The sequence below is a fragment of the Panthera pardus genome, unplaced genomic scaffold (genome assembly GCF_024362965.1).
Source record: "Panthera pardus isolate Hobbes unplaced genomic scaffold, ASM2436296v1 HiC_scaffold_13, whole genome shotgun sequence".
NCBI classification, from domain to species: Eukaryota; Metazoa; Chordata; class Mammalia; order Carnivora; family Felidae; genus Panthera; species Panthera pardus.
This window is the reverse complement of record NW_026526688.1, coordinates 143,028,866-143,041,123: the sequence shown is the minus strand read 5'-3', so window position 1 is coordinate 143,041,123 and position 12,258 is coordinate 143,028,866. Positions and strand designations below refer to the sequence as shown.

Genomic DNA, 12,258 nt, shown 5'->3' with positions numbered 1-12,258 from the left:
AAGGATACATTCTTTGACTCTGAGCGGTGGAAGATGGGGAAAAAAGTTGTCTAACTTTGATCTATCTGTTGCTATTCTACATATCTGCCAAATGAATTTTGACATTTTTTTTCAGAGTATATATCAATTTTCATTAAATATTTAGTTCCTAAATATTTTTGACAAGAATATAAAATAGAGCTTTCATCAGTCTATAAGCACCAAGTGGTATATCTTCATTGCTTACCTTTTTCCTTTTTCTTTTGCCTTTTGTTTTCAGCTTTATTACTTTTAATATTAAATGTTGATTCTATAAAATCCCACTTTTTACAAAGTGAATTAGTAGTAAGATCATAAATGCCACAGAAAATAATTTTCAGAAAAAAAATTATTCATTTACTTAGGAATTTTTTAACGACACACACACACTTTGAATAATCAAGTGAAAAGCCAATGTTTCTCCTTTTATTCTTAATTTATAGATTAAGCTGCAAAAGGAGAGAGCAATAAAAATTATATAAATTACTATTAAGAATCAGACAATATTTACATATACTTTCACTTGGTATGCTTTGTATTTCCACTAAAATATTATCATTACAGAAAAATGAGATTTTACCATTTTTTTGGTCATGGAGCCCTTCAGATGAAGTTACTGCTGAAAATCAAATAATACTTGTATGTTGTACATTGAATATCACCTGGACTTATTTGCATACTATGTCTGCTTCTCTATTATATTTTCATTAATTATAAGTACACTCAAATTAAATTGGCATCCAAACCCACAGTAATTTTTAACCTCAATTACCAACAAAACTCATATTATCACATACTTTTAAATAGAAAAAGTTTTAGCAAACATATCCCTTGGAAACAATTCTAAGTTGTTCTAATAATTTAATGGCTGAACCTCTTTGTAAAATATATAGTTACCTTGCACTGTTCAAATTTTTAATCAAAAGAAGTCATGTTAAATTGTATGTAACATTATTACAAAACTCTATTGACACCCTGAAGTTAGAACAGCATTCAGCTGTGAGTACCTACTGCTTGCCAGGCATTAAGAATATTTCTTTTCATTTAAAGAATGGACAATAGTCTTGGAGTAGATAACAATTAAAATGTAGAAGAAAGCCTGCTTCCTATTTGTTTTGAGTCAAGCAAGCAGAAATTTGATTGGAGAGTCAAATTTCAAGCTGAGAAGCTGGTCATGTATTACACTTGGTATTTTCTGCTAACGAAAAAAACAAAGCCCTCGTGCCACCACCTTGACGCTTAAATGTTTACTGAAACTGCTTCAGGCACTGCTTCTCAAACTTGGCTGCACAGCGGAATTGCCCAGAGTTTTAAAAAATGCCAATGCCTGTGTCTCACCCCCAGGGATTCCGCTTTAATTGGTACAAGGTGGGAGCTATTCTATGTAATTACTCCTTGGTAATTAGCCATCTGTATGGTATTTTTAACTTTCTACGTTTTATCAGCTGTGCGACTGTTTGGATTGGTCAAGTTTTTGTGCTGAACCGAATTCTGCATGGCAGGGCTCACTGTGCAGAAAGGTTGCAGTGGCTCTATTTGCCTTAATCCATTTTCCTCTCACTTCCTTGCTCTTTCACGCAGAGGAGGCAAGTGGCTGCTGTGGCAGCAGCAGTGGCTGATCATCACTGAAAATACCAAAGAAAGAACTCAGCCGCCTCCTGGATATTTTTTTCCACTGGGGATTAACTTGCCATGCTTTTTTCATTTTTCTGTCCATCCTGCAAAAACTATTTTTTTTTTTTTTTTTGCAAGAAGCAAACCATGATCTTATAGCTGAAAAACATAAGCAAAAAGTTTTAGCACAGCTCTGTCTCTTGGGGACAAGTTAGAAAATTCTCAAGCCAGCAGAAGCATAGTAAGTGCTTTCTTTCTTTTAAAGCTACTTCTAGGGGGAGAGGGGAGGCTATTGTAATGGTAAATTTCACTCGGAGAGGAAGAAAGGGTTGATAATCAATCAAAAATTAGGTATTTGTTTGAGTTTTTGCAATTCTCTCTGGAGAATTTGATTTTGAATTTTCTCTGGAAAACGTACAGAAAAAGTTTTGGGGTGTGTGCATGCGAAATAAAAGCCGTCTTGGGAGTAATACAGAAAGAAGTTTTTTTTTTTTTTTTTTTTTTTGAACAGAGTGGGGAGATATAGAGCACTGGGGGGCTTCAGTGAGATCCCGGGATCCCAGGAGGAGAATTTACATTCAGAAATGTTGGAGTGAAAAGTCCTCCTGGTTCAGCATCTTGGACTTAAGTTCAGAAGAACATTTTACATCTGAAAGAATTTGTTTCTCAAAACCTCTTTATTTTGGCCGGCGAGTATCATGAAGGATGGGATGAGGTGTTGTGAATAGAAGCACTACTCTGAATCTGCTTCAGGCATTTAAAATTTAACTCCAGGGATCATGTGTTGGGCATGATGAAGGCCACAGAGAACCTGGATAAGACTACTGCCGTACTGAACCCCAACAGGACCCCCAAGGGCAGGTACATTTATCTGGAAGCGTTCCTGCAGGGAGGAGCTCCCTGGGGCTTTACTTTGAAAGGTGGCCTGGAGCACGGAGAACCATTAATCATCTCTAAGGTATGTTTCTTTTTACAAAAAGAATATTACAATGTAATATTACACTATTACAGTATTACAATATTGTCTTTATTCATATGACTTTTTCAACCTTAAAACTTCTGTCAGGTCTGTCAGAAATGCCACCACCATGTGGAGGATTGCCTGAATGTTGCTTAATTTGCTGTTTCCTACCTTTCAGAGTATATCTGGAAATATATCTTATTGGCTTGGCGTTTGAAAGAAAAAAATGTGTCTAGCTCATTTAGTCTGCGAAATCCCGGGGGAAAAATGTGCTTGCTCAATGGATAATCTCTTTTTGTGAATGAAATAGTGTAAAAGCAGCTACCACATGATCTTTTCAGTTATAAATCAGATTAAAGATTAACAACGTGGAGAAGGTGGTGGCATGATATATGCTTATGAATGTGTGCTTTATTTAGCCTATGGCTAGAAAAATATCTGCTCTTTCTCCGTCACATGAACATATCTAGCATTCCAGAATACTTTAGAATTTGTTTATAATTCTGGAATAACTGATTACATACATATTATTTATTCCTTTTTGCACACTCAGGAGAATTAAATCAACTTTCAGTATAGATCAAACACAAAACACCATTTCTGCTTCTTTTATTTATCTATATATTTATTTAAACCAGTTTTTAAACCTTAGTCATCTATGACATGCCTCACTTCTTTATTTATCTTTGGTATGATTAGGTATTCCCACTGAATTAATCCTTTTTATGTGTTAGGCGTAGTATGTCTGCTTTTCTCATCAGCTACATAGATCGAGAGAGAACAGAAGTTTCTTTTAATATTTCAGAATATTAACAGTCTAAAACAATAGAACCTAAACGCTTTTCACACATTATGCATTACTTAGAAACATTTACAATTGAGGGGAAAAGTTTTTAGGTTGAGGGTCGGAAAGGGATCAATAGGCATTTCGCCTGAACTTTGCTATCCATTTAAGGTTAGTTTTCATATACCCAAAAGCATGTGTTTTGAGAGAGACAGAAATGATTCTTACTGTGAATGAGCCAATGGGATCCAGGTTTCCAGCAGTCAACACTGTGCAGGATACCATCTCAAGGTTTGTGACTTTTCTTTATCTTTTCTAAGAAAACAAAAGATATGTATGCATATGTGTATCAGTTAGGGGGCATCCAGCTCTAAGTAACTGACACCTGATTTACAGTGGCCTAAGTAGTAAATTGTGTGTTTTTCCCATATTGCAAGAAGTCTGAAAGTAGGCTGTCCTTGCTAGGAGCCACAGCTCAATCGTGTCTACATGGACTTCAGTTATCTCTCCAACTCCGCCATCATCTTGGCTTTTGTCCTCATGGTTACATGATGGATGCCACACCTCCAGTGTTGCATCTTTATTCTGGGCAGGGTTTTGGCTTGTTGTTTGCAAAGGGACACCCTCCAGTAACTTACATCTCATTGACCAGAACTGTGCCAAGGACCTGTGCTCAGACCAATTACTGGCCGAGGGGCCTGAGATTATCATGACTGGTTTAGACCAGTCAGGATTTCTTTCCTGGGTTCTTTAATAAGAACCTCCCTTTCCTGATGTCAAGGAATCTCTGTCCACTATCTAAATAAGTTGGGGTTCTCTTTTCAAGAGGAAGGAGGAAATGAGTGCTAGGTAGACAGCTGAGAATGTCTGCCAGAAATATACATACGCTGCACTTAGAATTCTGGTTGTATACCCAATTTCCCTTGCCTTATGTGATGAGATATTATGTATCCATACACTGGAATACAGTTTGCTGTGGGACAACCTAATGCTACCACTAATGAGCCACTCCTCTGAGGCTCCATTTAATCTTCAGGGTGTACTATTATCTCCCTTATTGGAATGTATGAAGATTAGATGAGACTATTTATTCATTTATGATTTTATTTTCAAGTAATCTCTACACCCAATGTGGGTCTCAAACCCACAACCCTGAGATCAAGAGTCGTGTTCTCTACCAACTGAGCCAGCCAGGCTCCCAGAGACCATGCATCTAGAGCAATTAGCATAGTGCGGGGTACACAAAGGAGCTCAAAAACTCAGCAAAGACCATGGCTATTGCTTTTTATTATTCTAGGGGCATTTGTACTAGGATACAGATTTGGCTGCTGTGCAAAGATCCAAAATAACAATAGCTTAAATGACATAGGAGTTTCTGTCGCTCTCACCTAACAATCTGAGCATAAGCCAAACTGAAAGATGGTTGCATGATGTCACAGACCCACGTTCCTCCTACTTCACTTACTTCCATCCTTGAGGTGATGTCCTATCTGCAGGGTCCCAGGTGACTTGCCACAACATCTGCTTTCCAGTCATTAAGAAGTGGAAAAAAGGCGCCTGGGTGGCTCAGTCGGTTAAGTGTCCGACTTCAGATCAGGTCATGATCTCATGGTTCATGGGTTTGAGCCCTGCATTGGGCCCTGTGCTAACAACTCAGAGCCTGGAAGCTGCTTCAGATTCCGTGTCTCCCTTTCTCTCTGCCCCTCTCCCACTTGTGCTCTGTATCTTTCTCTCTCTCAAAAATAAGTAAACTTAAAAAAAATTTTTTTAAATAAAAAAGAAGTGGCAAAAGGAGACGGAGAGGGTAATCTCTTTCCTTTCAAGGGTATAATCTGGTGCAAAATGCTCTGTCCAGTATGGTAGCCACAGCCACATACAGCTACTTCCGTTTCAATTAAAAGTAAAATGAAATAAAATTTAAAATTCTGTTCCTCATCTGCACTAGCCACATTTCAAGGGTCACATTTCTTCGAAGCTCTTGTCTCTTTGGCGAACTGATTCATTCAAGCTCCATTTCTTCCTCTCTCTGAAGTGTTCTTGATTTCATCAAGCTGAGTTAGGTGGTGGTCTCTCTTCTATACTCTTAGAACATGCACTTAGTATATGAAATCACAATTTTTTTAGTTATGTTGATTGTCTTCTCAGAAGTGTGAGAGCTTCTTTAGGGCAGGGACTGTTTTCATTCCTGCCACATCTAATGTGGGTAGCCCGGGTACACAAATATTTGTTGAGTAAATGAAAGGATGTGGGCTATGTCTTATTCATCTTGCATTTCCAGGATCTGCCAGAGTACCTGGCACAGAGAGTGTGCTCGGTAACTGCTACGGCATTATAAGCAAAGATGAAACAGAGCAGTAGGCAGGGGGAGGCGGGGAGGTAGAGTTCCATGAAATGAGGATGCCTGCCAGATCTCCAAGATGGAGCATGTATCGGTTTCCCATTGCTGCTGTAAAAACTACCACAATCTTAGCGGCTTAAACCAACACAGAGATGCCATCTTATAGTTCTATAGGTCAGAAGTTAGCACAGGTCTCTAGCACAGGTCTAGCACTGGGTGTTAATTAGGCTGTGGGACCAGGGCTCTAGGAGAGAATCTATTTCCTTGCCCTTTCTAGCTTCTAGAGGCCGCCCACATTCCCTGGTGCCCAGTCCCCTTCCTCCATTTGCAAAGCCCGTAATAGCAGGCTAAGTCCCTCCCACATTGCGTTACTCTGATCTCTAACTTCTGCCTCCCTTTTCCTATGTTATTTTATGTTTTGTTTTATTGTTTTCTATAAGTAGGTTCTGTGTACAACATGGAGCCCAGTGTGGGACTTGAACTCGCCACCCTGAGATCAAGACTTGAGCTGATATCAAGAATCGAATACTCAGCCAACTGAGCCATCCAGGTGCCCCTCTTCTAATTTGAAAGGCCCTTGAGTGTACATTGAGCCCACTAAGATAATCTCCCTAAGGTCAGCTGAGTAACAACCTTCATTCCATCTGCAAACTTCATTCCCCTTAGCCATATAATCTAATGTATTCACAGTTTCCAGGGATTGGAACGTGGATGTCTTTGCAGGAAGAGAGTTTTATTTTGCCTGTCATGTGAGCATTTGAGCATTGATGAAAGTCCATATAAGTTAAGACTGTACCAGAGTTGAGACTAAAGTGAAATTTAGTGGCTGATCGTGCATATCCCATATCTTCTTTCTAGAATGGTAAAAAAAAAAAAAAAAAAACGCACACCAGCTCATACATTGGCATCCAGATGTCCACTATTCCCTCAAGGTCAGGTGACCCCCATGATAGGGGAAGGGGAAAGGATCGTACACCTTGAATCATACATGCAAAAGGCACGTACACTTATACAAAAGCAATTATAAGCTGCCAGGTATGGATAACAATATAATGAATGAAGAATTATTTTTCTTTAGGTACAAATGAGACAGGCGAATGAATGGGGAAAAGGAACTACAAAAGGGTGGCGATAAAAGAAATCATTTTCAAATCTTTTTCTTTGAGATTTACTGTCCTTGAAAAGGAAAGGCGGGGTTGAGGAAAGAGCCTCTGTAATCTGTGAACTTCAAAAAGAAAGGGCAACTTTCTTTTAGTAGTGATTGTATGTGGAAGCTCAAGTAATTCAATAGATCAGGAAGTTGGCAGCATGATTTTATTATGACTCACTCTGCATTGTGGCTGAAAAGAGCAGTCCCACCTGCGGTGGGGTGCACCTGCTCGAGGGCTCAGAAATCAAATAACAAGTGTAACAACAATAAACAGCAACAACAACAACTGATGACACTTACTGAGTGCTTACTACATGCCAGGCTCTATGCCAAGACATCCACACATGTGAACTCATTTAATTTCGACAGCACCATGAGGAAGGTAATAGATTATGCAAATTTATACACGACAAACCGAGACATGGTATTTGAGTCACTTTCTGCAGCTCTCACAGCTAGTCAGTCATAGAATTGGAATTTGAATCCAGGCGTTCTGGTTCCCCAGAGTCTAATGCACTGAACGCTGGGCCATTTAGTCACCATTGCCTACCAAGTATTTGGCTCTGTCTAGATTCTGGAGCCATTATTTGGGTAAAATATGGGATTCATCTTTTGTTATGTATGGTTTAAAATTTATTAGAGGTGGGCACCGGGGTGGCTAAGTCGTGAAGCATCTGACTTCCGCTCAGGTCATGATCTCACGGTTCGTGAGTTCAAGTCCCACATCGGGTGAGCTCGAGCCCCCGCTTCAGGTGAGTCCCACTTCTCTCTCCCTTCTCCCCCTCTCCCCCTCTCCCCCTCTCCCCCTCCGGGAATTCTCTTTCTCTCTCTGCCCCTGGTTCACTTGTGTCCCCCCCTCTCAAAACAAACAAACAAACAAACAAACAAACAAACAAACAAACATTTAAAAATAAAATTTGTTAGAGGAAAACAGTTTTTTTCCCCCAAAAAAACCTTAGCCTGTAAGTACCATAAAATAGGTGACTGCTGCTTAAGCAACGCTTTTAAAGCAGTTCTACACCTATAGAAGGAGGGGCTGCTTAAGAGTTCTTGGCAAGTATCTTTGTGGTGTCTTCACCTAGAGAGGCACCTTTTAGTGCTCTTCAAACATGGCCTTCTGAATACGATGTTGTTCCAGGCCTCTTATGTTTCTTATGTTATCAACATTCAGAACATATATTCCTGATTCCTGCTCGCCTGGGCAATGAATTTGCTTTAGCTGGACTCTCTTTGTGTATAAATCCTGTGGTTCCAGGATGCTTGGGTGGCTCAGTCGGTTAAGCATCTGACTCTTGGTTTTGGCTCATGTCATGATCTCCCAGTTCATGGGATTGAGCCCCGTGTTGGGCTCTGCACAGGCAGCACGAAGCCTGCTTGGGATTCTCTTTCTCCCTCTTCTGTGCCCCTACCCCACTCATGCTCCCCCCCACCTCAAAATAAATAAATAAACTTAAAAAAATCCTGTGGTTCCATCTTCTACACCCTCACCTTCTCTGAAACCCCTTCTGCTTATAACACCATCATCTTCTTGCTCTCAATCTAAAACACAGCCTTCCTCTAGGCCTTGTCTACCAAGGCTCAGCTCATGGACACTATCGTATTCCCAACTTCCCATTCTTTCTCTATAGGTGGGCATGTTTTTTATGTGAAGTCAGAGACATCCTTGAACCTGGTTCCCCAAGCTTCCTGTTGGCTAACACTACTCAGATTTTTTAATGGAGTCTCTCACTGGGTTCTTCTAGCCTTAGAGATTTGATCTAATCCCTAAGCCCTCTTTACTATTCCTCCTCTGGAGAGAATTATCCAAAGCATCCCAATCAACCTGCCATTTTAAAGTGAAATGAACTGCTTTACTGCACTGCGAGGAAACTTGGAAATACCAATAGTCCATGGTTAGGAAATTACTCATTTGAAACATAATTAAATTGGATGATCATGTTGAGATTTCCTCATTTCTGGATTTTCTCTATCAATCTATCTAGATTCAGTATTTTCCAACCTTCTGGCTTCCTTAGTGCCCCTCAGTTTCAACACACCAGCATCAACCATACTATCTCTTGGCCCATCTCTTCCCACTAAAACAGTTTTACTAGTTTTTCAGCCATGGCCCCTGAGTTCAATTTGAAGTAGATGTCTAGGCAGTCCCCCAAGTCCTTGGGCTGGTTGACTTAGTTCACCCCAAAGTCATCTCTTTGATTTCCTTCCAAGTACCGAGCTAGGTCAGCTTGCTATCAACCTTTTAACACAGCCAGTTCTTTCTGAGTTTCTTTCCTTACTGTTCTTGCTTTTGCCTTTAAGATCCTTTGCCTTTCTGCTAGGGCAGCCTCTTCTCTCTGCTGTCCTTAAACAATTTGTTTGTTCCCTCAAATCCACCCCTGTCCTGCATTTGTATGAATTCCTCCTTCCTCTCATCTTTCCAACACCTCTATTCACATTATCTTCAGATACAGGTAGTTGTTTGCATTTGGCTTCTTGCCAATATATTATAATCTCTTTAAAGCCAAATGAGGTTTACTCATGCTGTGTATCCTGTTTTTCCTAGCAAAATATTTCCCATTTCACATACAACAAATGTTTAATGAATGTGAAATGATTGATAGGATCTTAGAGCTATAAAGAATCTAAGCAATCATTTAATCCAACTTCCTCATTACATAGAAAACTGAGACTCAGCAAAATTCATTTATTTGCCAAGATGGTTACTGCCTTAGCAAAAAAAAAACCTGTGTGTGTGTGTGTGTGTGTGTGTGTGTGTGTGTGTGTGTGTGTGTAAAGCTCGCTAGTGAGGGAATACGTGGTTTCTGGTTGTGCCATTTGTACTTTCCAATGAATCCTAGCTCCTGTTAGACTATTAACTTCTAGAAGCTAAAGATGTTTCCCCCTCCTTCTCTTCCTCCCTTCCTCTTCTCTTCCTTCTTTCTTTTCTTTCTGTTATCCACAGTGCTCAAATTATGCATATCAATGATGAAAATGAAAATATATTAATGGATGAAGAGGAAGATAAATGAATATTAAAGAGGATCTTCTTTAAAAATCTTTGTTAGAAAGATGTGCATACAAGGTCCTAGAAAAACCTCTTGAAAATAGGCTGAGCTTGAGTCTTCATTTAATGATGCCTACACTTAATGTCTGGCAAATGTTAGTTGAGTTGAATTAGATTGGAAAAAAGAAATTCATGGTTTTATTGAATTTTTTAGAAATTACCTAATTTAGGAATTGCTTAAAGTGTTATGTCCTTTTTTGTCACAAACTATGCTTGTGATCCCATCAATGTTGCTGGAAATAACCTTTATTCAAGTAGCATGCTGAGGTGGTATGCCAAATGGATATTAGCAAGAATTCTGCTTTCTTTAAAAGCTAATAGGTTCTCAAGGCATTGCTTTCTATTCAGGGAACACAACTTAAGAAATATTTGTCTCATTTTAATGAACCCACAATGTGACTGGAGACACATAATGAGAGACTTTCTATTCATCTTTGAAAAAAACAAAACCCCAAAGAATAGTCTGGGTCTTAACTAACCCATAGACCGATTTTTCCACATCTCTCCCTTTGATGTACTTCCAAGCAGTGAACATCTTGATCCAAAGAACTGCAGAGTTGGTGTTCTCCCTGGTCCATCCATCTCTCATGCTCTGACATCCCAGCCCCTTCTCAATGAAATGAAGCGAGGCCAAGTTTCTCTGCCCAAAGTACTGTTTCCCCCCAATCTTCTAATGACTTTCCCCACAAAAGATAACTTGTGTATCTCGATCCACTGAATGGAAGGGACAATTCTTTCCTGCCTTCAGAGGAGGCTTGTCTAACTTGGCAGACTGATGTGCAGAACGTTCTGTCCTGGGCATCTGAGCCTGAATTTGCTCTTACGTCAACTGCATTTTTTCATTCCTCAGCCATCCACACATCTATTCATTATATCCTTCTTCATTTTGAACTGCATTTTATCTTAGAGATTTATGAGATTTATCTAAAGTCTTTATTTTTAAATGCTCTTTGGTATGTTTGTATTGATTTGGGGTTATGATTTAGTTATCTTTTTCGCCCCCCATTTCAGGCAACGCTGTCCAGTGTAGCACAAGACACATTACAGACTATGTAGGGCTTGGAGTAAAAATGTCTGTTTCATTTCTACCATAGTCTCCATTGGCTATGTGACCATGGGAGTAACTTAGCTTTCTTGGACCTCAGTTTCCTCATCTTTAAAAGTGAAATATCCTAACTAATGGAGTTGTTATAAGTACCCAATGGATTAGGTTAAAAACAACAACAACACAGTGTTTGGAAAAGACAAAACACAATCCAGAGTTTAGTTACGATACGATGATATGGACTGGTGGGAGAATAGTAGGTATCAAACAGAAGTTAGCAACCCACATAACAACGATGACATCTGACTGATTTCTGTATCACAGCAGCACTTGCTATCTCCCACTGAAATACTGAACAGATAATTCTCGGCTCTCATGGAGCTTATATTCCAGTAGAAAGAGAGTGGCAATAGATATGTTTGTCCATGATAATTCCAGGGTTGGTAAGTGTCATTAAAACACAAACAATATGATGGGTCCCAGAATGGTAGTGTTTGTGGGGTAGAGGTATGAGAAGCAGGGCTCACTTTAAATAGGTGACCAGAGAAGAGTTTTCTGATAAGATCACATCTGAGCTAAGACCTGATAGATGGGAAACATGAAATCAGACTTGCAAAGAGCTTTATAAGTGCGGCTAGGCAGGAGAGTCTTGGAATGTTCAAAACAAAAATAAAGTCAGTGTTACTGGATTGTAGTAAGTGTCTTACTCTGTTCAGACTGCTGTAACAGAGTACCATAGTCAGAGGGCTTTAAAAACAACAGTAATTTATTTCTCGCAGTTTGGGAGACTGAAAAGTCCAAGATCAAGGTGCCTAAAGATTTGGTATCTTGCGAGGGTCCATGGATGCCTGTCTTCTCACTGTGTCCTTAGATGGCAGAAGGGTGAGGGAGCTTTCTGAAGTCTCTTATAAGGGCAAGACTCTCACTCATGAAGGCTCCACCCTCATGACTTAATCACCTCCAAAGTTTGCAAACTCCAAATATTATCACCTTGGGGGAATAGGTTTCAACATATGAATTGAATGTTGCCTGGAGCCTGATACCTGTCAATGTTCCTCTCAGAGTGCTCTCAGCCACATACAGGCAGGCCGCCAGAGGACCTGCAGTCTCACTGGGGAAATTAGACGAATGCAATGCTCAAGATATTCTAATCTTTTTTTTTTACATTTATTTATTTTTGAGAGACAGAGTGAGACCAAGTGAGAGCAGGGGAGAGGCAGAGAGAGAGGGAGACACAGGATCAGAAGCAGGCTCCAGGCTCTGAGCTGTCAGCACAGAGCCCGATGCGGGGCTTGAACCCACAGA

At 39.9% G+C, this 12,258-nt stretch overlaps 1 protein-coding gene across 1 annotated transcript in view; it reads left to right on the top strand.

Annotated features, from left to right (window-relative positions):
* The first annotated feature begins 1,955 nt into the window (after positions 1-1,955).
* The window catches only part of SHROOM3 (shroom family member 3), a 320,344-nt gene continuing 310,041 nt past the window's right edge, over positions 1,956-12,258 (top strand). Inside the window, 1 exon segment of the mRNA XM_019466895.2 lies at positions 1,956-2,590. Within this exon segment, the coding sequence (XP_019322440.2) occupies positions 2,423-2,590 (168 nt within the window). The 5' untranslated portion in view covers positions 1,956-2,422.